Raw genomic sequence first — 27,933 nt, 5'->3', positions numbered from 1 at the left:
TTTTATTGAACTACTATATAAGCGTAAAAAGTTAATGAGGATTGGTGCTGTCATCCGCATATTGGGTGACGTGGTATTCAACGAGTTAAATCACCAACAGAAAATGTAAGCTGGGCTCTCCAAAAGGTAACAAAACTTGTTACTAATATAGTTAAACTAATTTATCAGAAGAGAAATTCATGAAACAATCTCGTACATCAATCTCGCTCATTTCCTAAAACGAAAAATACTGTCAAGAAAATTAATAGTCTGACTAGTGGTCACAAAAAGAGCAGAACCTGAAAGTGGATAAACAAACAGAGCAGAATAGCAAACATCGCTCGATAGATAATTTCCTGCCGGACACCCGGCCGCTGAAGATGAAGAAAAATGAAGTTATCGATTTGATTTTCCGCTCTTCATGCCCTTCAGTGTTTTTGACGATTCTGGGAGCTCCAAAATCTAAGCCTCAGAGCGTCAGGCACCGAAAGGTGAACGATATGAAATTGGACAAGTGCGATAGAGAACACGGGGAACGTGGAACTCGGATCTGCTATTTGGCGTTCGGTAATCTCAACCGTTAGGCTTAACGATCTCGCATGGATAAAGGCGCCTAGATACGGGCGTCAATGTCTAACGAAGCGAATCAAATCAGGGTGGCTTTATTTGGCCCACATTCCAGCCCACTGCACGGACTGATCCCCCATGTTTCGGGCCAATCTGGGGCTGGCAAACGGGGATTGGAGGAGTTTTATGCCGGTACCACGAGTCCTGCACAAGCTGGGCAGATACGAAGCCAACGGTGAAATCACGGCACAACGTTCAACCGAAGTCAATCAATCAATCACAATGAAGGACTGTATTTGGTGCGTTCGGTTCGCAACGGTGCGTTACCTACGCAAGGGTACCTCCAAGGGATAGACCACAAGGAACCTCAGCGAGCTCTTCTTGTCGACCACAGAGCTCCAAGGTTGTACGAGCTCAGTTAACGGGAGGACCAGGCGCGCAAACACTGGCAGTGATGCGCGGTTCTTTCAGCTCCGGACGCTCTTTAATACGTCCATGATGGCATTACCGGGAGTTATATGCCGCGTGCCAAACCGAAACGCCCGGAAGGGATTATCGACCTAACGCGAACCAGACAGAGTGCGCTGTTCGCCAGCCGGGGAAGGCGTAAAGCTTCATTTTTATTTCCATCTCGCCGCTTTTTCCCAAAACTGCGCGATACTTCCCGGCAATGTTCCTCGCGAGGACTCCCTCGAACTCCAGAATGTTTCCATGTCTACCTAAACTAACTTCTGGAACTCATACCCGTCGGGAGGACCGTCACAGTTTTGCAAAATATCTAGTATCACCAGGGGGGGCAACTCTTGGGTGCCTTAAATTTTCCTCTTTTCATAGGGAAATCCAAAAACCAACAAACCCTGGAATCTAGATTCGATAATACGAATGAACCGGATGAGTCCGATCAACTCCGGATGGTAGAAAGGCACCGGGGATATCCCACTGGCTCCGTCTGTGCCGCTGATATTTTGCAAAAAGGCAAAATTACCCCCCCGACTGGTAAAATGAGAGTATTATCAGACGGAAAATTGCTTCAGAAACGGGGGAGCACACACTTTATGAAATTTAGTACGCGAAATTGGCACCGTCGGAGAGGAAGGACGAGGATTAGTTCACTTTTCATCCTGATGAAAATCTATTACGCGCAAGATTGAGATATGAAGCATGAAAAATGACCATAATCGGGGCTAAGCTGCGATATAAACGAACGTTTGTACGTCAATCTACAACGTTCGGTGTGCATTAGTTATTTATAACAAGATTGAATTTTCGTTCCCGTTTCGTTTCCATCACCTCTTGCCTTGTTCGCTTGTAATGAAGCAAGTTTTTGTCTTGTTATCTAAAACTGTCTGAGTTATATTTATTTTGAACTATGTTTATCTCAGTTGTGCTGTGTTTTTAAGCTCACTTTATTATATTTCGGCTCACTTTATTATATTATCTTCCCAACGGCTCATCCATCATTTCATTTCCTTACCTCTTGCCTTGCTCACTTGTAATGAAGCAATTTTTTGTCTTGTTATCTAAAACTGTCTGCGTTATATTTATTTTGTTCTATGTTTATCTCAGTTGGGCTGTGTTTTTAAGCTCAGTTTATTATATTTCGACTTCATTATCTTCCCGAAAAGGCTCTTCCATCATTTCCTTTCGTCGTCCATAATCCACTCAATCTGTCAACCCGACGATTTGCTGCTCTCGCGAAGGTTAAGCAATCGTTTATGTGAAGTGAAACGTTTATTTAACGTTTCGAATGTTTCTCGAGAGGTTTGTTTGCCTTTTGTTTTCGTACTGTTTGCCGTAAGCAGAAAAAAAGGAAACCTTCTCTCGGGCGCGTACTTGCCCATCTTGCATTCGTTTCGTCGGCTGAATCATTTGTTGATTTTTGCACGGATTTTATTTTTTGTTATTTGTTTTATTCTTTCCTTCGGACAGTAATCGACCTTAAGCTGACCCAATTTTTCCACCACCACGGCTACCGCGCACGGTTCGAGCTATAAAAGTCCAAGAAAACCGCAACCGATTTAATTTATCTTTTCATTTATTTTACTCACTTTTCGCATGCGGCTCGCTCGCATCAAAACAATCAACGGCTGTCACGATAATTCCGTGCCGTTTATCCGGCCCGTTCCGACCGTTTTGCGTACGGATTTGCGCTACGGGGAAGGAGGAAACCATATAATCGATATAATGAGACACTCAATCCGAGGGTCATCCGGCGAAGGAAAATTACGACCGCGAAAGATAAACAACGAGTAAAAAACTGGGGGGCCGCACCATGCAAAAGTGAAAGGACACACAGCATGAAGAAGGGATTGCGTAAAACTGCAACCGTAGGCATATATAGAATGCAACCGGGCAGGGAGCAATGTTTCCTCGGAGATTCCATTTTTTCCCCCAACCCAAAAGCGGTTGGTGCAACGCCACCAACCTTGACATTAGCCAACCTTGACTGATCTCGCACGCGTTGTAGGGCGTTAAGAGGAAGAAAAGCAACACATGCGGATGGAGAAGTTGACAGCATCTGGCGGGTTTGGTGCGCATGACTGCCCACGTGGTGTGTTTCTTTCCTTTACGTACGTTTCTGCACTAAAATGCATCATCCGATGTGGTCATTGTGTCATCGCCAGGTTTGTCCGGGTTTGAGTCAATCCACAGCTGATCGTGTACTTGAGTAAGGCCACGGCGGAATTTTGCAAGTGGCAAAAAACCAAACCGACCGATCGGATGAAATCACCAAATGCAAGGTAATCGAACCTTTTTATCGTTCGCATGCTTCATTAGGCACGAACAAACGATCTCTAACAAGATGAGGAGGGCGGCGAGGGGGAGATGAACAAATGGGAAGCGACTTTATTTTTACAACATGCACGGGTGGGTTCGCTGATGCAATTGACGTTGTCCATGTCTAACACATGCTTTTGACCGATTTCATGTTAGAGAGTAGCAAACTGAAACAAAATACAAAGCAACAGAGAACTCAGCAAATCAGCTGTTTGGTTCAAAATTGCTTAGTTTCTCGCTCTTCACACACATTTTTTGAAAGATTTGCGCCCGTCAAAAAAAACGGCAACGGCCGCTAATGGTGGTTGCAGTTGATGATCGCATCAGTTTTACGACAATGGTGTCAACAGGGGGGCTGGCTCTGTCTCTCATCACATTCAGCCGGTGCTTTTGAGTATTTTTTTTTATCGTGTTTCGCTCACGTAAAATAAACGACATCAAGCAATGTGTTGTGTTTTTTTGGATGGGCTGTAAAGAAGAAAACAAAAATAAAAACCTAGCAACGTTGAAAAGTCACACACGACGCGCGAAGATCAATGTTCTGCTGGCCGGTCGGGTGCAGCAGACACAATTGCGATGCAACCTCCGGACGCCAGAGACCCCAGACACGTTTATATAATCCATTTAGTCAATTCGCAGCGTATCGGATTTCGGACGGTGCAGTGCCGCGCGGAATTAAATTACGTAATATAAATTACTTTATTACTGACTAGATTTTTTAATCATTCATTGTTAATTAGATCATTGTTAATTTTCCCTTTTGAAAGAAGTTGCTTTAGCCATTATTTAACAAGTTGCCATCCACTCTGTTTTAGAACAGATTTTTAGTTTTAGAATAATTTTAGTTGAAATTTGGTTACAACATGAATTGAACCTACGGATTTTGGAAAACTAAGCAGAAACTATACAAGGGTAATACTACTTAGAGCACATTGGAAATATTTTCCAATCCAAAATCGATTGTTTTCTAAAAATCATACCTCATGGTCTAATTTTTCCTTTTAATTGCAATACGATCCTACAGATTTTGTTTTAAAATGTCTTATTTTGTGTTGTTTTTCATTTGTCATTATTTGACGATTATCTGGAAAATGTACCGTAACAAGGGTTTTGTTTTTTACGAAAACAAACTAAATTGTAAATCATTAAACTCTTATTTTAAGCAACTTTGTTTATCTTGAAAAATATAAGCATTAAGAACTAGATTGTCAAAACACGATGTAAGTTTGTTCGTGGAAATAATTTCACGAATCTGTCATTGCCAAAATAAGGAACGCCTCGAGACATTGTTAAAAATTACCATGAACTGTAGCCGTGAGTGATCTTTCCTCCTATCTCCTTACTTGTTTTACGAGTCAGTTTCCACTTTTTCCATCTCCCCAATATCCCTTCCATCCCATCTGTTTCGCATCTGGATAAAGATATTGGGAGGCAAATTCGACAAACAAATCGGAAGGTTAACAACCGGCCAAGACGCCAACTGCCCGTCGGCACTGTTTATCTGGCGGGGGAAATTCCGCGAATGGAGGGAAAGAGATGAGGAGACACCAGAGGAAGGAATTTAATTACTTTAAAATCAAAAACGATGCAACCGGCGGTCAGCTAGGCTGACCTTCTGGAATGAATGAGGCAAATGAGGTAAACATGCGTTCGGCGTCATTTGGCAAAAAACGTGAAAAAAGAGAATAAAAAAAAGCATGTCAGTATCTTAATTGCACCGTAAACAGTAAACTCCATTCGGTTGATTCGCAGAAAAAAAACTTTATTGATTTGCTAATCCATTTATTATCCGGCCAGGGACGCGATAGAAAACATCGTACATCGGATGAACGCCACGATGTGTGCGCCATGTTTAGTTTCCTTCAAAAAGGTCAAACCTGTTTGCGAAGATGGCTGCAGAATGTAGGCAAAAAAAAAGGCAGCAATAAACTCCTCTCAATTGGCGACAGACAAGGTAAATCTTCAAGATGTCAGACGCAAAATCAACACACAAGAACCTGGCATTCCCAGAGGATGGATTTATAATTTTCGTAATGATAAAATAAACACATTCCAAGCGTTTTCTCGGCAACGAACGGGAAGGGAACGGGGATGGAGCGCACCCTTTCGCTCAATGTTTCGTCTACTTGACGATATGGTTAATTTTTAAAGCAGTCGCGCATCGCAAACTTTACCATTCCAATCATCGATCAATTTTTCGCGTTCCCGCGCGAGGAATGGAATGTCAATCCGTCAGCAATTTGGCTGCAATCGACTGTCTGGCACACTGCCCCCGCCAGGTTGTTTTACTTCTTTGCCTCTTTTTTTTTGTAACGAGGGAGTAAATTAAAAACAACATTCCACCGGGACGTCGCTCACTCATTCACAAAAATGCTCCCGAATGATTAAACGCATTCAACGCTCCACCGAACGGTTAATTCGTCTTCGTCGTGCCAAAAAACCGTCACGTGCTCCGAATGCGTTCCCTTTCGGTGTGCGCGCGCGTCTGGAAGCCGGGGGGAGAAATTCCCCGGGCCAGACCCGATGTTCGCACTTGTAAACAAGCGGGTGTCGGGTCTGCCAAAAATCTTCAAAACGGCGAACACGGCGGTTGTTGTTTCGCTTACGGCGCAATAAACGCGCCTGTTGCTTTTGGCTGAGAAACACCGATTTTCAGCGCATGAAATTCTGCTCCAGATAGCAAGAAGAAATGAAAATTGGGTCTTTCAGGGACAAAGAAAATCGCACACCGACAAACAAACCTTTTATCGGCGTACCAAAATATCGCTCGATCGATGCAATGAATGATAGAGTCTAAGTGAATTGTAAAGTCGTGTCAATTTTTATAGATTTTTATTTTTCCAACACGATAAAAAGTGCACGATGCAGTCGATAACGTCATCTTACAGCACACGAACGCTGTCGGCGATAAGTTCGAAGCCATTTTTAAACATAGCTTTTTTGCCTACCCCATTTTCATATTGCGTTGTGCATTCACCTTGAACCTGGAGGACGGAACTGCACTCACCGAAACCGATTGGGGGTGCTTTGGAATTCACTCACCCCTTTGGGAGCGGGAGAGGTACAAAAAAGGGGGCAGCAAAAAAAAACATCGACGTGTACTGAATGATCGGTTTGTTTACTCCGAAGGTTCTTGCACCCGGTGCAATCTGCCGATGGGGTTTTTTACCTCCTCCTTCTCATTGGCTGTTGGAATGCTGCTGCTATCCGTCAGTAGGAGGATGTTTGTTTTTTTTTCTCTCCACTTCATAAGAACTCAGTTGCGTGACGAGGTGTTTGTTGAAAGACGAATAAATTTGCTAATGAAATTTTTAGTATCAGCTGACTTGCCAGGTTTCCGCATAAACAATAAACAATGAACTGATTTTAACAGAGTGGGACGAGAGTAATATTGGTGAAGAAAATTAGTAAACCGCTACATTGTTAAAAGGTTCTATCTTCTTTCTAGCATTCTCAGTGTCCTTTTTATATCCCCTCCTTACTTGGATAACCTAATGAAACAAACGCTAGGAAACCCGGACGTTCCCAACGAACCAACAAGGCAACATTGTCGTTAACACCTTTGTGAAAAAGACCAAAAAAAAAGTTGCATTATTCATTAGCTCCGCTTGTGCTCTTCGAGAATGTGGGAGAAGATTTGCATTTTGGCCCTGGCTACTGCAATGCACCTCTCTGCAATGCACTTTTACTCGATAATCGACCTCTTTTTTATGACTATTTTCTTCTTTTGCATTTGTTTGTGTATGCATATGCGAGCTTCCAGAATAGGGTAAATTAATTTAGCAGCATTGGAATTGATTAGCGACTGCAGTTTTGCATCCATTTTGTGTGGCGCTAATCTACAACGTGCAGTCGTTTTGGTTTACCTTTTCTGTTTGACCAGTTTTTAGCATCCATTTGCGATTTTAACTCATGGAGGTGCTTTTTTATTGGTGTTTAAAAATAGATTTACCTAGTGTCGTTATTTTTTTCATTTTGCTTTATTTTACGGAACGCTAATTGTTGATACTCTGATACTTCATTCATATATTACATAACTTATAGAGTTTTTGTAACTGTTTAATGATATTTAAAATAAGGAAAATTTATCATTCGAATTTTCTGCAAATTTTGTCCCTTTTCAATTGAAAAATCATCAAAGAGTGAATGGTTTTATTCCTTTGCATGTCCCCGTTTCCCACAGCTTTGAACATCATTTTTAAATAATCAATCACAGCTTTCAGTGCAACAGTAAACATCGCGATTGCAGGCCGCTCGTTAGCAGGAGCCCACACGGTGCCCTTCCATTGGGGTATCAGTTGCCAATTACTGTTTCACATTTGTTTACTATACACATTATACCGTCGCAGTTCGCAGTTTCCACCGGAGTGTGGTGTTTACTTAACTGGCGCAAGGGAGAGGTCAGCGTAATCGCTACCGTACGCTTCGTGGGCAAAACATCCACTTAGAATCAATCAAAACCAAGCAAAGGCGATCACAAGTTGACCCTTTTTTGTATTCTTATTTTTCAATACGTGTTTTTTTAAAGCGATACATTGTAGGTACGATTTTGTATGAACTAGTTTTTCTATCATCATCTTGTCAATTTTCTCAACGTCCAGTGTCCGATAAGGACCGTTTTCGCTGATTACTCAAACTTTTTTCTATTCTTTCACGCACAATAATATTGACAGATAGAAACAGAAGACAAGAAAAACAAGACAAGAGGGTGGCGTTTCCGGTCTTGACGCCAAATTGGTGGCGTTTGACAATAGGACAATTAAGAAGGAGCAGGAAAAAGAATTCATGACCGACTGTGACCTCCGCTTGGTGATCGATGCGTAAAACACATTTGGGCTGCGTTTTATGCGAAAACCGATTTCGATAACGCACAAACCATTTTTCTTGTTTTTTTTTACTTCAGCAAAGTTACAGATAACGTCAAACAGACTAAATGGAGAAGAGAAAAAAAAACATCCAAACACTACTGATAAGTGCCACAATCGTGATGTCTATGTGTGCGAAGCGGAAGGCAGAAAATATTACGCACCATGAAATAACAAACGCGGATGTCGTCGCGTATGTTTGTGGAAAGGATTTTGGTTGTGTTTTTTTTTGCCCGATTTACCCCCTTTTAGGTGATTTATCGCCTCGTGCCGTGCTTCGGGCAAAAACGGAAGTGATTGTCATCTTGCCGGAGACACCAGGTGGGAAACAGGGAAGCGTGGAACATGAAGGACACTCAGAAACAACAACACGGCAACAAGTAAAACGAAGTGTAGAGAAAGGCTCGATTTGAAACTGAAAGAAAGTGTAAAAGCCCGCCTTAGTTCGGTTGGTAGGAGGACATGACACACACGCGACCGTGGGGGGTTGAGGGTGAAAATGATGTGTCAATGTGCGAGTCGGACGGCAAGATAAGATAAGGCGCGAGGCCCAGCGGAACCGGGCACAAAGCGTCAAGAGTGGTTTTAAACGCGTTCGTTCGTTCAAACGTAAAATGAACACTAACGTTGTGTTTTGATTCGTCCCATTGATAGGTAGAAACTTAGAGGAAAACATTTATAAACTAAACAGCTACTGTATAAACGTCCTAAAACAATGTTGCCAATTTAATAAAATGTAAACCTAATAAAAACATAGAAAAGGACAAACGATAACATCATTGTCGAAAATAACACTACAAAACAAACGGAATGAAAAGAATAATGAATTAGTTTTTTTTAAGAAACTTAAACATGAAACTGTTACCAGCATTCTATACTAAAATGAGTTAAAATAATTTTTAAATACTATTTGATTAATTTTTTTCCCAAACTTGTCCACAACATGTAAAACAGAAGAGAAAACAGATGTTTATTTCTTTGTTTTTAACAATGTTTGATACGAAAAACTTTGTCTTTATGACTTCTAATATATATAGGTTAGCTTTATTCTAATCTTGTTTATAATATGTTAAACAGAAGACAAAAGATTTTGTTTCATTCTATTAGGAATATTTAAAACAAAAAATTTGGTCTAGCGAACAAGTCTTTTATTCATGTTTTTTTGCACGAGATGTAACTAATTTAGTCTTTGTTGATTTTGTTATTTTTATTTTACACATGACCTGATTATTACTGAAGGTATTTCCTCTAACCAGCATTGTTTAATTTAAATTTATAATTACATCTCAATCACATGCTGCCAATGGATTCAAATTACACTGTACCATATTAAATTCAATTGAACGACCCAAGTCCGGCTGAAAAACATGCGGTCAATGAAAAACAAAAACGAAAACAAAAAAACTAGTGACCGTTATCATCACTCAGGAACCCGTCAGGAGTAATTAAACGAAATTTAAATGACTGTAATCGCTTAATGCTCAACCGCGGGACGTGCTCCGGGTCAAACCGCTGAGTTTGCGTTTTGCGCCATTAAATAATCTAACTGGTTTGATGTTGGTTTTTTTTCGGTCTGTTAGCGTAAACATTCAAACAAATCGGTTTGCATACGACCAATTAGAGGCGCTATATGCTCGCCCTGTGAGCGCTAGTGCAATCAATCATACCGAAGGTTCGGACCTCAAAAATGCACATTCCTCCCGCTCTGCTGCAGTTTCGTCGACGAAACTTTTGACAAATTCACCGTCCGTAATCGATTCTCCACCGGTTGCGGTTTTTGCGGTGGCTTTCTCGGAAACACGGTAATTAATCTTACGCTCGTCGCCATCGTCTGCTCGAAGCAGCATCAACAAGCGTTGCCAGCGTCGGTGTAATCATCGGTCGGCTTCGCGTTGACTTGCGAGACGTCTAATTAGTAGCATAACACGTGTCAGGTGCAGCCAGAGTGAGGTCGAATCCCGGGTGGGCCACTCAGTCCGTGATGGGATCTGACAGAAGCAGCTTGTTACATTATTGAATCGAATTTCACTTGAACCCACCAGTTCACATAATTATGTGCGGGATCTAGATTGATTACGATGTTTGCCGCTAGACAATGTTCGTTACGTTCGTTAACAGCAATTTGAGATCATTCCTATCGATCACAGCGGATCAAACTCCAACTCCTGTTGGTTGGACACCATGCATCTGTATCAACAATGATTCACTCCACCATTTTGTAACCCCCCAGCCTTAGCGCTAGGAAATAACTTAAACAACTCTCTGCAAAATACAAAATTGTAAATATGTTTGCCACAGCTACATTCACTCAGATTACTCATTTCAATCGGAATTTGCACCCACGAAACGGACGCGGTTCGAAAAACAAATCATAATCATACGCGTTTTGACGACGAGAAGGAAAAAACCACCTTCTCTGTCAATGCCACACACTTCAACCTTCCGACCAACCTCGTGTGCTTGCCGGATCTAGGAAATGAGGTCACTCGGTCTCGGTATCGGTTTAATCTCCGATCTCGGAAGCAGACGAGGAATGGGGGAGAGGGAGGTTGTACCAACCAAAAAAAAAAAAAAACCTACAACGAATAAAACGCTAGCTACCGGCTACCCCCTCGTCGTTCGTGCGTTTGTGATAGTTGTGATTAATTGCTATATTTATCGAAGGCGACTGATCCGATTAGAGTCAGATTGGCCCCCTCCATATATGTCTTCATGTGCGCGCGTGTGTGTGTGTCGCATGTGGGTACCAAAGGACAACGGATTCAGGTTGAACATGTTAACAACCGAGCGAGTGTCTGTGTGTGTGTGTGTATTGCGGATGACATAAGTTGGCAGTTTATTTTGCAAATCGCAAAACAACGGGCGAAACAACCCGAGTCGGAACAAGGGTTGGAGCGGTATGTGGTGCCATCTGATCCCGATACCGCACAGTAAAGACGATAAACGTCACCCTCACGGATGCGTCAGAGTGGAGATTACGCAAATCTGTGTGCTTAATCACCATTTTTCATCCGGTTCCATCTCGAAAACTTAAGCAACAGAGTTATCAAAGGGATATTTTTCACAATGCAAGCGTGCTTTGCTACTGGCTTCATCGTTGTTGTAGGATAAATTTACAAGCACAAATGCTACAACGGAATGTTCAATAGTGATATACCAACAAATGAAAAAAAATCTTTAAACTATTCCTAGTTTGAGAAATAATGTGCCTTTAAATGCTACAAATAGATTCAGTTAGTAATAAAAAGAGAAGAACAATTTATTTTAATAACCTTTGCTATGTTGAAAGGATTTGCTAATCCTAATGAGTACAACAAATATCAAAACTCTTACTTCAAATAATACACAATAAACAATAAACAAACAAAAAAAATGCCTTAAACGTAATATACAATAACACAATGAATCAACACACGAGATTGAAAGAATTGTTCTTCACTGTATTAATACAAGTACTAACACGAAAAAAGAAGTTATCCTTATCTTCTACGTAAATCCAAATCCGGGGTGAGACATAAATAACTGTATAAAGTGAATATTCGTACCGAAACAGCGTATACAACGCGTTTGGTGATGTAATGGTCGATTCATCAAACCGAAAGAAACGTTAAAGTGGTTAGATGTAATAGTTTCAACTTAAATTCGTAGTAAAAAGTTAAAACTAATACGTTACGTCATGAAACATCAAAAGCAATAACCAAGAAAGAGAAATTTTTAAAGAAGTGAATAAACATGAAAAAAAGGTACAAAAAGTTAAAACGTTTCAAGCAAAAACGCTGTACAGAAGCATTTGGACTCCTACCTATACATATTCACACTTATCCAGGTACAAGTTTATTTTAGAACGATAAGTAAACTCTGCACACTTCATAAAGTAGCTTTCAACAGACTCGCATAAGAGAAAAGGGCAACAGAGTGTACCAAGAAATAACAAATGCTGCAGATTCCATCGGGTTACATCATGTAAGTGTCTGCACCGTGTATCCAGGAATCGAACCATTGCTCGCATCTTGACACATGTAGATACACTTGAGACGAGCGCTTCTATTTGCTCAATTAATGAAACAATCCCGGACTAGAAAAACACACACACATGGAGGATATAGCGCCGTTTGAGTTGGACACTGGTTCGATGACGTCGGCTCGCACTTGTGCTTGCAAACCGGAAATGCACTGCCAAGTGCACGGCGAACGTGTGCGTCAGTGTTGGCAATGTGGAGTGGTTTTCTTCACTCATGTGTGTTTTCTTTTGACTTTTTTCGTTTGTTTTCAAGAGCTCGTTCTAGGAGGAGCAAATTCATCGATCGGTTTATTGATCGAATCTTCGCAGGTCCCGAGCCGGGAATGCCATTTCGCTGCAACGGAATGCACTCGACGGTGCAACGTGAAATGATGCATCGCCCCGTTCGAAAACGAGGCGACGTTCCACCGACCACGCTCGCTATCGCTTATCTATCTCGACAAATAGCGAAAGGAATTCGCTTCCCGGGGTGGCACCCCATCAAACATTTACCCACCTCTCCTTCCACTAACCGCTCGTACACCCTCTCTCTATAGATCTCGGTCCAACCCTGCACAAGTGCATTCAACTGGTGCGTGCAAGCTTCGTGTGTGTGTTTGTGGAGGGTTTTTATTTTATCTTCCCCGTTCGATACGATGCACCGGAATTGCATTCCATCGGAATGCGATGCGCGCATCTGTTTTTCTTTCTTTTATTCGTTTCTGACCCCCGGTGGCATATAGTGAAGTGATGCTATTCTTTTTTCTTCGTTTTTCAAATGAAAATTGATTACCAATTGTCATCCCGGACATGACGAGCGACCTGTGCGACCTGCGATGGTATGCATCTATTGTGTGCTGATGTTCTAGTTAGATGTTTTTTTTCCAATTCTTTCCAATCATTACTATTTATTGAACATCAACTACACAATATTCCTCTCTACTCGCTCAACTCTCAAGTGGCGCTATAGATGTCTATTTTCAGGAAGAGCGACAAGCATAAACAATACATACACAAAACTCCACAAACTGTGGTGCAAATTTTTGCACCAACAAGCTGCTTCCCGTTCCGGAAAAGGATGCAAAACTGTACCAAAAGCTTCTGATTGAAGGTTGAGAGCGTTTGGGAAAGAGAAACACATCGCGGGAGGAGTAGGTAAATATTTTACTTCCATCTTTTCCTTCTGCAGCTTATGGAGTCATTTTTACTTTTTCCAGTGAAAAACCGAATTTATCGTTCGCTTCCGAAACTGCATTTTCAGCGCATCGGCAAGTGTGCTTTTTTCCACCGGGTGGTGTATGGTTTATTTATTCTTTTGTATTGTTTTACCGTTTGCCGTTTTTTTTAATCAAAAAAGCTTCCTTGTCTAGTAAAATCAACTTCATTGAAGCGCTTTTTATACTGGCCAAGCTGTGGTTCGGTACCGGTAGTGTCAGGTCCTGACGGTGCAAAGGGTGTGAAAGCTATGAATAAAAACTATTCCGTCACCTGATAAACGCCGCAACACGACAAACTGACACGCTAAGGATCGTCGTTCATATCGGAGATTTTTTGACATCTGCTAGGACGACCTCTGCAGGGAGTGAGAAAAATCGACGAGATGCAGCACTTTTCCGGCCTCAACGAGTCCGGCTTTTGCGTATGCCACTCGACGTTGACCGTTTCAGAAAATTTTCACCCTTCGATGCGTGTATGTGCCGTACCCTTTTTTGTTCAGGCAATGCATGAGTGCAACGTCGGTCCGAAATTTAAGGCCCTTTCCTGCATGTTTTAGCACTCGTTGATTCTACCTTACTTCTCTTTTACGGTCGCTTGAGAGTACTACAACGCCGAGAAACACTCGTGGCTGAACTCGGTGCACTTCACACGAATTTTTTAACAACGGTGAACGAAAATGATCGTTTCAAACCAAGTTTGGTCGGCTAGCCGATAGAAATATGAAGGTAAAGTTTCACGAATATTTTAATAAAGTTTTTTTTGTTACATGCAAACAACGTATGCAGCAACTGTGGTCAGCATGTTTTCTTATGTTTGATTTTCTAGCTGTTTTTAACGTTCTTCTATAAAGGAAGCCCTTTTTATGCAGCATTATTCTAGGTTTTAAACGAAGGAAAGTGATAAAACATGTGATACGACGTAAAAGTCTATGAATAGATAGAAAGAATAGATTTTGCGCAACAACTCATGCAATATGTTTTCTGTTACTAAAAGAAGCTACTATCAATTTATAGTTTTTAGTTCACGTGTATCGCAATTATGGCATTTTTACAAGAATTCATTTTACAAGCAAAGAGCGTGATTAGAATATTTGTTTAGAATATGTTAATTCTTTGCCAGTGCATGGATAGACATAACATTTAATTATTTTTTTTATTAATACGTCAAAAAAATTAAGCAAAAACGTGGGAACATTAACAGACGACGAAAAAGAAACCTTTGATTAAAATAATGTAAACCTTAACGTTTTCGAAAGGTGGAACAAAACGAAAAATCTACACGGTTCTTTCGAGAGTAAAATGCCATGTTTTTCGGACGAATTGCTTTTTAAAGCAAACAACTTCCCGGGAGATGGCAAAAATTTCAAGAACGCAAGCAATTGGAAAGGAAAGGACCTTTTGCTTCAAAGGAAAATATACTCAAGCACATGCTGCAAACTTGAAGCACCATGGATGGATTCATGGAACAAAGATTCCATGGAAAAGGTAAAACTTACGCTCGAAAGGTAGTGATTTCTTTTGATGTCATGTAAGCAGTTCCTTTTCAAATGAGTATCAGGGAAAACAGAAAACCATGACTAATTATCTCATTAAATCAAGGAAAAATTAATATCATCGAAAAGAACTGACCTAATCAGTACATTGAGTCCACGTGCCCTTAATCGAATGGATCAAATGATCAAATTAGTCGTACAGGCTAAGCCCGCAACTTGGAGGACGATTTAGATAAACAACTTTGTTTGTCACTGGCAGTGTTGTAAACTGTCGACATTTTTTTTGATACTCGCTGTAGCCTACTTGTCGAAATCATTGTTTATGAACGACAGTGAATTTGATCATGAAACGAATTATGGGTTTGTGACATGAATCGTCTAAGACTATCACCGTAGTAGCATATGAATGTCAACGACATTCAATGATACGACATTCATTTGCTGTAGTTACCGCCATCGAATCCTCGTTCAAATGAATGTCTTGTGAATGTCATTTGAATTTTTCGTATGCAATGTAAATCACTTTTTTCGATAGTCAAATTTAATTTCGTAGCGTCAAGCAACCGTAACATATAAAAATAACTTATAAAAACAGTTTTTAACACGTTAACCGCCATGTCAGTCCCTGGGGACTGACAGTGAAGTTTCCGTTCACGCCACGTCCGTCACGTCGGTCCATCAGTGTCGGTCCGCCAGTGTCGGTCCGCCAGTGTCAGTCCGCCAGTGTCAGTCCGCCAGAGTGCTTCATTTTCATGCACTCTCTTCATTTCTTTCGGTCCACTTCATTTCGTTTCACTGCTACGAGGTTAACGTGTTAATCACAACACACATATTTTTGTATTTCAAAAAGAAAACCTTAGCACTAGCGCTGGAAACGCACAAAGAATGAGACCAAAACAATCGTATGACAGGTTTTACTGAATGTTGGATGGTGGATATTCGTATGCTAACTTGATCATTTGAATCCCTGAAAAATTAGTGTCATAGGATTTCACCAAGAAAATGTCGTCGTATCAAATGACATTTTTTGACGTGACGGTCAAGTGAATGAACGAAATTTGAATGTAGAGCTTCAAGCAGAATGAATGTCAGCAATTGAATGTCAATGAACATCACCGTTCTCAACACTGGTCACTGGTCACGCGATAGCGATAAACGTTTTCGAAATTGGTGACTTTCTCCTCAAAGTGAACCAAGCAGGGGGGAAAATGATACGATCAAAGTGCTAAAATTAATTGCAAACACCATCCAAAGTTTCCCATCGTAAAACGTATTGCGGAGTGGAGTTGTGTGATGTGTTGAACCTTGCTGCTTGCTGATCGGTTTGAAATCGCGATAAAGTCGGCTTCGAGCGCAATTGCTTCCCGAAAACCCCGGTTGGTTGATACGCAGGCGTTGCACAAAAATAACTCCCCAAACAACATCGCCACCCTCCCCAGATTAAGGGCGGAAAAAGGGTGAGCATGGCGCCATGGCGGGTTTTTTTCCTCCTTCTTTCATTCATTCAATTTTGCCTTCCTGGTACGTCGTCCAGTGACGTCCACCTGGCGCCACCGGTTTGTCGCAGTCGGCCAACCTCGGGCTTATCGGGTTCCGTCGAGACGAGCAGAAATCGATTTTCTTATCACAACGCAAACCCCCTTCCAGGGGTGCCGGAAATAATGACGATGGTTTACGAAATCCGCAACCAATAACAAGAATGATCTCAAGCGATCCGGGTTCGGGAGTCAGTTCTTTTGGGTGACAAAAAAAAGAAACGCCATTTCGAAACATAAAAATGGACGCGATTTGCGCACTTACCTCCCCCGAGCGATCACGCGCGTTCACTTAGACGGGGGAAAAATAAATTTAAAAAACCCCCCCTGTGCGGTCAAGTTTATCAACGGTCCGGCATCTCACCCAAGCCCATGATAGGTTGATCATTATCTTTACCGAATCGCTCGATGAGCCGATTCACTGGAACCTCCCGCTGCGCACACTCGGCAGCGGTTCACTCTGCTGTCAGATTCTTTTGACATTTCAAGCAAACACACGGTGGCTACGATTTCGAGGCCGGTCAGCTTTGTGCCGGCTCGATCCATTCCACTTTCCTCCCAGCGTTACTCACTTTCCTTCGGGGAGAACCGGACGAAGGATAAGCGAAGGATAAACCAAACGCAATTAACCCTTCGGTGTGCCTATCAGCCGTAATGGTTAAAAGAAAGGGAACAAGCTAAGGATTTGATCTAAAATACGTTGCAAAAGGGTCCACTTTGTAGTATCGCCATAAAAACTTATTATGACATTCATTGGGATTAAAATGGACCACTGTCAAGAAGTTATTTTTCTTTAGAGATCTTTTATTAAGATATTTCGTTATGACTGTTTTGTTTTTGCAAGGGATATTAAACTACTTCCTTTTATTTTCTTATGTTAAAAACGTTTTTTTTCCGTTCTGAGTTCCGTTTGCTCTTTGAACTTTTTTATAACTATGCCCGTTATCAAATTAATCGAATAAAAACGGGCCACTTTTTGTTTTTCTCATTTTAATAAATCTTTCATTATTACTTTTTTCGTAAACTATGATTAAATAATATTACTATGATTTTTTTTACATTTTTTTGCGATTTTTGAGAACATTTTGAACCTTGAATTTTTTTTATCACTAACATAATTGTTATCACAATTATTGAATCGAATTGTAAAATATGTAATTAACATTTCTTGTTCAAGAAAAAACGAAATTGAACGTATAAATTAAAGAACGAAAGATCATTTTCTTGTTGAGTAAGGGATTTAAATGCTTTTATCCTTTTTACGCTTTATAGCTTTAAAACAAAAAAATGCCAAAACAGATACACATGTTGGAAACACACAGCGTGAAGGTAGGATATATGCAACTTTAAGCGCAAAGATCACGTGCCAAAGAACGTGATGTTAATCTACTCCGCTTTTAGGTTTCGCTTTTATGTTTTTTACTTTTTCGCTTGTCTTTTGTTTTCTTTTTGCGTCTCATTCCTTTGGATCACACCAAAGGAGTCGTTTAAGTACGCCGACCGAAGCCGATCAGTGCACGCGCGAGCTATCGCCTCCCACCCGCGCCACTGGACCAACAAAACAAAAAATAAAGGGTGCTCGACCCTTCGCTTTCGGTGTTCGCCTTTATTACACGCTCCGTTTTTTTTCGCTCTCGTGTCAACCCCACTTAAACCCTACCCCTTTGGGAGGTTTTTTATCTTTTTTCTTTTTCCTTCCCGCCACTGAGTGATCGTGCCGAAGTATCGCGGTTGCATAACCTAGATCATAACGTCCGCAATGTTACTCTGCGGCTGCCAAGGGACGGGTGTAAAGTCAGTTTAAGCTCGTTCACCGCTTTCGCATCGCAAAACTCTCGTCGAGGGAGGGTCGTGCGCGCGCCGCCCGGAGGGTAATTTTCCCATTCACCCCACAATCAAACGATCGCACGAGCGCAAGCTTATACTCGCGCTGGTTTTTCGCTTTGTACTTGGCCGACTCGTTGAGTCCGAGTTCGAGTTCGATCGCGGGGAAGAGATATTCCCCGGTGGCCGAAGTGAGGTAGCCGGAAGATGAAGGGAACGGAGAGTACCACGAAACTGGGGAAAGGAAACCGAGAACTTCACACACGGACTACCTTTACAGCGTTCGATTATTTTAACCGTAAAAACAAAATTAAATCTAGCTCAATTATTTATTGAATGCTTCACAAGACTCCAATCATGGCTCACGTTCGAAGACTCACAAATTGTGTATCTAGTTCTGAAACCCGGTAAAGACCCCCTTCCTTCAAGGTAGCTTCCAATTTCATACATCTCGCTCCCAACGTTGCCATATGAGGCATAATTGCGAGTGCATGAGCATCGCGACCTCCATCCGAAAGGCCATGATCTTATGGCACCCGCGGGGCGCAACTGGAAACAACTTCCAACGCCGGCCCGATAGGAAGGTGTTTTGCTTTTTCGTGTCGCTCCTCGTGATGTCCTCGAGCGGCCACAGTTGCCCATTTGTCCTGCGGGAGAGCGGGTTTGCCGACAAGCAGGTTGCAGAAAGTTGACCCAACGGCGGCCAACTTCAAGGTCCCGTCGATGTCTTCGGCGGGGCGAGCGATCGCGGTTCCTTTCGGGACGCAGACCGCCGTTTGAGCAACGAACTCCCGGAAGCTCGCCAAGGTTTACACAACGTGAGGAACAAGCACGTGAAACATACCGAGACCGTTTCTGAATGCCACCACGCTCGAGAGGCTAATCTAATCAATCGCATTGATTGTGGGACCGCCTTTGACGAAGGGAACCACTAAATTGCCCTAGGCCTTGAACGGAATGAATGTGTGCGGGGGGAGGGGAAAAAATGGGCCCTTGAGATGTAGGTTCATGCCACGCCATTCCGGCACAACGAGTTCAACAAAACAGTTCCATAAAGAGTGGAGGGCTTGTGGGTTTTTGGGAGCGTGTGAGTTCGTGCCCAATATTATAACCCACCCCCCTCCCCCCCACCTTCCCCCTTTTTACCCCGAGGGGATGTTTCCGACCATGCCGAGGAAGTGATTGCGACGTGAAGTGCTAAATGACAACATCAATTACTACTACTAGTGGATAGGCAACGGGGGGAGGGGGTGGTGGTTGGGTACATTTTTGACGATCATCGGACAGTGACAAACGATTTTTAGCAGCCGAACCAAGGAGAAGGGAGATCGAGTTATTTCTTCGATAGAAATGTCAAAGAACAAAACAAACGCACAATGAAAAATATCTGTTTGAACTCAAAAGGAGTTTTGTTTCAAAGGCAGCCAAAAAAACAAAATAACAAACAAAATGCAAAACATTCCTAAATAAACGGAAAAACTAAAAGATCTAAACTCAAAATTAAATTTACTATGTTCTTCAACAGCTTGACTGTCACGTTAATCATATAGTGGGTCACAGCAGCAAACCACATTAGCTCATTTTACTGATACACTAAAGGGCTGATCAAAGTTGACTGCAGTTATAACAATTTTACTAACAAATTGAAATAAAAAGCTAATCTTGTCTCGAAAATATTATAGCGCAGTAATAATATACAAGTATGTAAGTCATAACGATTGCAAAAAACCATCGTTAGGGAAGCTCAATTCATTTCCTATTTTTTTTAAAACAAGTCTTAGAATTTGTTTTTTAAACGAATTTCATCAATCAATCAAATCAATATTGATTGTTCTTAACAACTGTTCTACAAACGCTTGGTAGAAATTTTTTTAAAATAGTATGTTGGTTAACACCAACTGATAAGAAGAATTTGTTTTGAAATGATTTTTCTCAATGTTTACCGAGGAAAACTGTTAGGAATAACGTAATTAACATGTTATAAAGGTACATCTCTTTCCATTGAAATAAATAAGCTCTACCGTCTATAACTAGTTAGGTACTAGTTTGTTAAGTACAATACATAAATAAGAGAATATTTCATTTAAGATGTACACATTTACCCTCACCTAAAACGTATAATGCGTTTCATAAACAGACATTGAAACTAGATAAAGTATTGAAAACACCGTTAAATCAATAATTCGTCACAGTGTAAAAAGCTATTAATCAAGTGTTACACTAGAAATACTTCGATCAATTGGTTTATGTCCTTAGGTTGCATGAAGAAGGAAGCAAAAGGACCGAAAAAAAGAGAAACCATAGCAAATAATGAATCACTTCACAGTAGAACATCGATTGCTCCATTATGAGCGATCAGCGTGCACGTGCGAACAAATGCTAATTGAATCTTTCTCCACGTCAGCGACCAACAATCGTGACATCTGCAAATGGTGAATAATTTTACATCAACTTCTTCGACCGCTTACCTGGAGTTGTGCCCACTGCGTTAGCGTTGGTCGCGAGCAGGTAGCTCGCAAACACCAGCAGCACCCACGCCGGCCGGAACTTTCCCGCAGCTGGAACCATTTTTTCTACCGGAATCGCGAACGAAACGAACGTGCAACGTGCCGGCTGAACACCGGAAACTGAAAGGATCACCAACGGGTGGCTCGTGACACGCTCGAACAGACGCACTGAAAAACCCACACTCACACACACACGCACGCGCGCAAGTTTCCACTGCAGGTATTTATATTCTATTCACTTCTGCTTCCTTCGTCGCACAGCGAGAAAAACCCTTCACTTTCACCGGACAGATTCAATTTATTCTTTCACTCTTCCTTTTTCTCCCCCAATGGCCTCCTCTCCTTGCGGTAGCACTTTAATTTAAAATTTTCTTTTCTTTTTTACTTGGATGCACTTTAATTACTCTTTTCCTTTCTTTAAACACTCAAGGCACGCTTTAGTGAAATTATCTTTTTTGCTCTATGTATATCTTCTTTTCGTGTACTTGTTTTGAGCGTACGTTTGCAATTTCTATTCGAAACACCACTTTTCGTTTTCGTTTTTCGTGTTTGTTGTTTTGTTTGGAAAATTCTACGTTCGATCAGCGTCGTTTCACTTCACTCACTTTCGTTTTACGTGTGTTATGCGTTTCTCTGCTCACTCTCTTTCTCTCCCTTTTTGCAGCAACCAATCGGAGCCTTGATTGCGGCAAAGTAAGCTACCGGAAGAATGTAAATGCAATTTGTTGCAGTTATAGGACACCAGTTTGGATGATTGAATGTGGGTTGTTTAAAACCTACTTTTTCAACTTCTTTTGATTCAATCCTCCAGCAGCGAAATCATTTAACTACTTTTATCACTTCCTTACAACTGTACAGCTTGCTTAGGTTGTGCACGTTTGGTTTACCCGATCAACTGTCAAACAAACCGCGTCACACTACAGCCTACCGGATCTACACTTATACGCACACTTATTTTTTTTTTGTCGGTAGTCAGCACAAAACACGCGTGTCACTGGTACACGCGTGGAAGCTAAAAATACATTACGCAGCAGCCAGCACTACCGTGGCGGACACTGTTCGTGGTGATTTTTTGAGTTATGGTTTATAGCCGGTCAAACGCACGTCATCACGCCGTGACGCTGGGTTGATTTAAAATAAATCAAAGTCCTGCGAAATGAGAAATGGGAAAAGAAAAGCTCATTAGCTTCGGAAGCATGATTCATAAATTGTTTTAGAAGGAAATTAAAATCGAACCCTCGCAGGAAAAACCTTAATTCTACATCATTATCCAACAAGGTTTTTGAAGGTAGGAAAAAAAAGGGAGCTTACATACTCTTCCTTAATGGTCACGTGCACAGCATATCAAATCATTCCGTTTTCCCTCAAATAATGAGCGTTAATTATCGTTCGTCCGTTTTTTTTCCACGAAGGTTTGTTAAAAATATCCTTCATCAACCCATTTGGAAAAAAGATAATACGTTTTCCAATTCTACCGTCGTTTCTAACGCGTAACGCAAACGTCCCATTAATCATTCCGTCCAAAGGTAACATCGGTCAACGGGCGGAAAAATGCAACCGGAAGCGGAAAAATGGCTCGGCAATCCTTTTACTGAGATCGTTAATCATGAATTCCACAACCAAAAAAAAAAAGATTTGCTAACTCAAAACCTCACAGGTCAGTAGAATGTGACATTTTAATTTCTCTAAGTGACTGCGACACGATGTTGGATGAGTTTACCCTTTTTAGAGAACATCTTAATGACTTTGTGTTCCCTTGAACGTTTATATCTTATCGCTCCTAATTATGCAGGTATAAGGGAAAATACTTCAACGATGTAAGAATCAATCTGACGAGTCATGTTTTAACGATCATTAAGATGATTTATCGGACGATAATCTACATCGAAGTTAATCCAATATAAGATAATTGGTGTTGAAAACGGATTTTAAAATTGATTAATTAATTAGTCACATGGTCTTGTTTAAAAAAAACAGCATAGCTTGTACCATTCCTAACGATCGTAAGGTGACCGGCGAAAACTAGGCCAGGGCCATAACAACGGGGCAGGAAAAATGCCACGTATTTCCATTAAATAGACGGGCACACATGGCAAACACCGTCGGCCACCATCGCCAAATCGTCTAATCATGTCATTATCATTCGAAACGAGGGTGAAAACAAGAGAAAAACATGTCGCCGGTAAAAAAGAAACGGCCTGCATGCAAATGTTGGGCATAAAAAGAGCACACAGACACACGGCACCCGGGCCGCACTTATGCCGCTAACGCACATCCGGCGTCGCAAACATTGCAACTGGCAACGTTCTCCGCCTTTTTTTTTTACTCATGTCCTCTCCTCTTCGCTCGTTTTTCTTCTGCCTGTTTTTTTTTCAAAATTCTCGACTGGGGCACGCGATCGCGAGCAGCGGAAAAGCATCATTTACATCGTGTGGATACGTTTATGTTGTTGTTTTTTTTCTTTTTCTTTTTTTTCGCGTCGCCTTTCTGGGTGAGCGTGCGGGTCCCCTGTATTTTTTTCCTTCTATTATTTTTTCCCTCCCAGTTTGTCGCCAGTTGCGTAAACTGTTGCTGATGCTGAGCGCGACGCGCAGTCTACCGATGCGCCGCCGTCTAAACACACTCATGCGGCTAATTCGACGGTGGGAGTGGGGTGAAAATGGGCTGGGTTCTTTCACCTCTTACACCCCCTCCGCCTCCACATCATCAACAGCTTCTTTTCAACACCACGAACAAATAATTGGTTTATGTTTGCTTGTGCAAAACGAATGTTCGGTGGGATTGTTGGTGGGCAGCTTCTCGAAGAAAGTACGATGAAAATTGGAAAATTGCCCCGGGAGCCCACACTGTCCGGAAGTCGGTCCCACAGCGCTCTCGGGAACATGCGATCCATCTTGCCATCGAGGAATAAAAATCAAAACCGAAAGCCGCCACTTCGCCGATGTGTCGCCGGAATGGGGCAGTACACAAACGCTTGAACCACCCCCTGCCCAAAGCCTTCATACCTCGAGCACCCGAAACAGATGCACCCAAACACAAATACACACACACACACGTAGGCCTCGATTTTGCGCCTCGGTGTGCGATATTAAAATTAAAATTTATGGCTTTTAAATTAGCGAATGTTATAATATTAAGTCTTATCGTTGTGCAGATTCGCGACATCGGCAGCCAGAAGGACACACCGCTGGCCGTTTACCCCTATCATCCACCCACCGTTATTTTGCCCAAGCAGAGGGCTGCTTTGGGTTACCCACCCCAAAAGGGCCTAGAGAGGAGGGGTGCCGGAAAATTTGCGTCGGCTGCGAAACCCGGATGCCGTGATTAAGCCGCATCGTTGGGGTTCAATTACGCCGCGAGACCGATTTTACGTGCCAATCTTGAGGGAGGGGGCGGCACCGGGGTGCTAATGCGAAGCATTACTAATGGGCGGCAGGCGCATGTTGGTGGAGTGTTGAACAATGGGGTTCTACCAAAAAAAAAACCCAACGTGGAACCTTGCATGGGAAATAATAAAAATATGGCTTAATCTATAAATATTCCAAATAGGTGAAATAAAAATTAAAGATCCGGCTGACCTTCGATTCTTTGTGATGCGAGCTTAAGCCCGCATTCAATCAACGAAAAAAAAACAACAAATGAAAACAAATTGAAACACCAGTTATTAATCAGCAAACAAGGCTAATTTCAGGGCAACAAAACCAAGAGCCCCGCAAACGAAGAAAAGCCCAACGTGCCTGACTTTAACGACTCCGGCTCCGGTTCTTAACGAACCAACGATGGAGGGAACGAGAACATTTTTGCTACAATGCTGTCAAACACAAAGCGCTAAACATTAAAGTGCGGCTGCAAACAAACAAAAACAAGAAAAGAACTAAAAAAAATTGAAACATCACTGACAACGGAACCGTCTCCAAATTAAGAAATGGTCAAAACGATCCACCTTGAACCAGAAAAAGGTTCACGGGTTTCGGAGCGCGAACCGCGAGGCGGGCGCTTTGATTGAAATGTAAATCATAGCACCAGGCGACACATACACAATCGGGCGAAATCAAAGAGGAGAAACAAACCGAAGGAAACGAGGGGGGACGATGTGATGGGAGTGGCAAGGAAGAACTTAATTTTATTGGTACAAAACGGTCAAACTAATTACCGTTTCTAATCGTTTCGCTTGTCAAACAGCGCATTAGAACGTTTAATGGGTTTGAATTACGACAGTTTGGCCACTGCCTTTGGTGATTTTTTTCTGCTTGCTTTTCCGTCCCGATGGTGGCGAGGGTGGAGGAGGGAGGTTATATTTTTATCCGGTTCTTCCCACCATCGGAAGCTAAGTCGGTTTAATGAATCATACAAATTAGCTCCCGGTTGGGATGCCTTTTCTTTTTTGCCTTTGCTTTAATCCACTGGCCTTTGATGCACCATCGCGGTGGAAGCATTGGGTTTAGAATTTCAGGTGGTGTCGTGGCAAGGACGGCCCGAACATGGCACCGGCGGGAGGATCGTAAATCAATTTGTCGCCCGGCGATCCGCCATAAGGTCGCCTATAAGACGCCCAGAGCTATGAATTTGCGGTCGACTGTCCTTAGGGTTTTTTTTCACCCCCGGGGTGATGTTTTTTTCCGCATAGTGTAGATTAACATTATAGTAGGGATGAAGAAAAAAACCAATCACCACCACCAACCTTTTTTACTACCGAATCCGTCAGCTCGTGCAAGCGTATCGGTTACACGCAAAGTGCGGGAAGCCAAGCTCGAGGCCTTCGTGCGATGAAAGACGCCTGCAAAGGTGATCTTCCCCGCCTTGTCTTAGGCCATGGTGATCGAGTTTGACTCGACTCTACGAATGACACATGAGCTGTAAAGGCGTCAGAATCCCGTGTGGGAAAGACAACACCTTGCAAATGGGTGGTTTTCGTGTAGTTTTCTAATGACGATAGAGGTAAGAGTTCGTGTGTCGAAAGTTTTGCCTGACATCGTGTTCGTGCCGCAAGCAATCAATCGACATAAACAAGAGGGATGCCCTTTTTATTGCCATCAGTAAACATGCAATACTGTAGAATATACCGTCCTATACTACTGGCATATTAACATAGTTCTTTTCATATAAAAACAAGAGTACTGTCTCGCATATAACATCTCAAGGATAACAATAAAGGAACAGGAGTAATAAATCTTACATAACGTAAGTAACTTCACCAAGTCTCGCAAAGAACTATATTCTTATGGGTTTGTTGGACACGAAAAAAAACATTTAGACTTTTTTTTAGAATAACAGTCACAAAAACTCGAAACCACTCTGCTAGTATAAGAACATCTTTACAATGTTATCCATTACGAGTACAATATTTCTACAATAGAAACACAGCTTGCGCATTTCAAGAGTACACAAGCAAAAGAAGATAGAACTGTAAAAGCCAATTTGTTCAATCAAATAAACGTTAAACTTCAAAAAATAAGAAACGAACAAATAAAATCCACCTTATTAGTCTTTAATAAATAAGGTTATTTTTACTCTTGCCAAGGCATTAATTGAGATAAACACAAAAAAGACCACGAAGCTAAGGTTTATCCCCTACAGTGTTTGTCAAGTGATCCTTAAAGCAGTTACATAAAGTGAAGTGCGAATGAAGCGCGAGTGAATCGCAAAGCAACGCGGTCGGACATGATGATGAAGCCAGTGAAGGGACGGTTTTGAATGGGCGAACGAAAACAAAGCTAACACACTGCAAAGCGAACCGATTTCGATTAGAGTTCGATATCGCGAAGGTGAAACACGCGGAAAAGATCTGCGTGAGGCCCGGCCAGTGACAGGGGGTAGGATGGCGGGCTTATCTCGTGCGCTCTATCATAAACTCGCGCACGCACTCTTGTCGCGGTACACAACTACACACACATACACACGCACAAACAGCCGCATGAAACGAAAGCGTGGACCGTAATGGGGAGCCCGAATAACACGGCGCAAAGGGGGGCGAAAAAGCCCCCACGAAAACGAGTGGCCGAAAGTTTTACGAGAGCAGAAAACTGCGCGCGAGGAATTGTCTTTTGTTGGATTTCTTTTTTTTCTGTTTCCTTTAACTTTATTTTGGCACCAAGTTTCTTCCGCACTTGAGACGCGCTTCAAACGAGAAGAGTGTGCGTATCCGAAAGCCCACCGCAGCAAAAGCACGCCACACCGTAACACAAGTCCCCAGCCTCCACAGGGCGGTCCCGGGGAGAAAGAGTGAGAGAGCGACCGAGAAAAGGGGAGCACCCGAGACAGGGAGCGGGGAACGAGTGATCGAGCCAAGGCAGCAGCGCGTCGAACGCGAGCAGGAAGCGGGAACTTGTGTGCCCCGGCTGGTGGTTTTTCGGTTTGACACACATTAAACAGAACGCAAGCAGAGATGAACCGGTGGTCAGTCACAGAACAGAAGGGTACCTTTTTACCGGAACGTTGTTGTTCCCCGTCAATTAGCACACTTGCACACGGCAGGCCTGCTTCGACCGGCTTTCGTTTTGGCCAAAGCGGGTGCAGCGCGGGCTTCAAAATGTCCAGAGGTGCAAAGAACGCACGCTAAATGAACACCTACAATGCACTGCTTTGTGTTCGCACTCTTTTGGCACACTCTAACGCATGGCACAATGTTACTTTGACGTTTGTCAGCGTTACAATGATTCCTACGAGGATATTGAAGCTGCTCGGTTGTTTGGTCGAAAATTTCACGTTCACTATCACTGGCGATTCGGAGGCTTAGCTACCATACGTCCGCTTCACACGAAAGCTGTTGTACGACTGACTCTCACGGTCGGATCCGGAGTGCTCGATGGCCCCCCTTTTTTCGCGGGTCTCACCGGATTGCGTCGCGCGAGCGAAACCCGATTGTCATGCAACGCAACTGAATTGAGGGGAAATTAAGCCAAGTCACGCACACTCGCGCAGCTTTTAACGCACACGAACGATTGCTATGTGTGTTACAAAACAGGCGCTTGCAAACAATATTCCACTATATTCCCCGCATATGGAGTGGGCAGGCTGTATTCTACTTGAGAACAAATTGGATTAATGTGGTATTATCGATGCGCTTCACTAAGAGGAGCGATAATTGGCTGATCCAATTTTAAGTGTGCTGTCGAGCAGTGGAGAGTGTGTAAATTACAAGCGACTAAGGCGAGGACTTTCACTTTCT

General features: G+C 42.3%; 1 protein-coding gene and 1 long non-coding RNA gene across 3 annotated transcripts in view; one reads left to right on the top strand and one right to left on the bottom strand.

Moving 5' to 3' along the window:
- The window catches only part of LOC131261401 (cysteine-rich motor neuron 1 protein), a 157,850-nt gene that overhangs the window by 91,709 nt on the left and 38,208 nt on the right, over window positions 1-27,933 (bottom strand). Inside the window, exons 1-3 of one of the 2 annotated variants that reach the window (XM_058263428.1) lie at window positions 27,337-27,502; window positions 21,546-21,914; window positions 20,727-21,463 (exon numbers count right to left, since the gene is read on the bottom strand). In XM_058263428.1, the coding sequence (XP_058119411.1) occupies window positions 20,727-20,826 (100 nt within the window). In that variant the 5' untranslated portion in view covers window positions 20,827-21,463; window positions 21,546-21,914; window positions 27,337-27,502. Of the gene's footprint in view, window positions 1-20,726; window positions 21,464-21,545; window positions 21,915-27,336; window positions 27,503-27,933 lie in introns of those variants that run through there. The other variant, XM_058263429.1, reaches the window with a different exon arrangement.
- LOC131261414 (uncharacterized) lies at window positions 21,803-27,532 on the top strand. The gene is made up of 3 exons (XR_009178180.1): window positions 21,803-21,911; window positions 27,181-27,351; window positions 27,442-27,532. It is a non-coding gene; the product is annotated as an uncharacterized LOC131261414 (long non-coding RNA).

The sequence above is a fragment of the Anopheles coustani genome, chromosome 3 (assembly GCF_943734705.1).
Source record: "Anopheles coustani chromosome 3, idAnoCousDA_361_x.2, whole genome shotgun sequence".
Classification (NCBI taxonomy): Eukaryota; Metazoa; Arthropoda; class Insecta; order Diptera; family Culicidae; genus Anopheles; species Anopheles coustani.
This window is presented reverse-complemented; position numbering and strand designations above follow the sequence as displayed.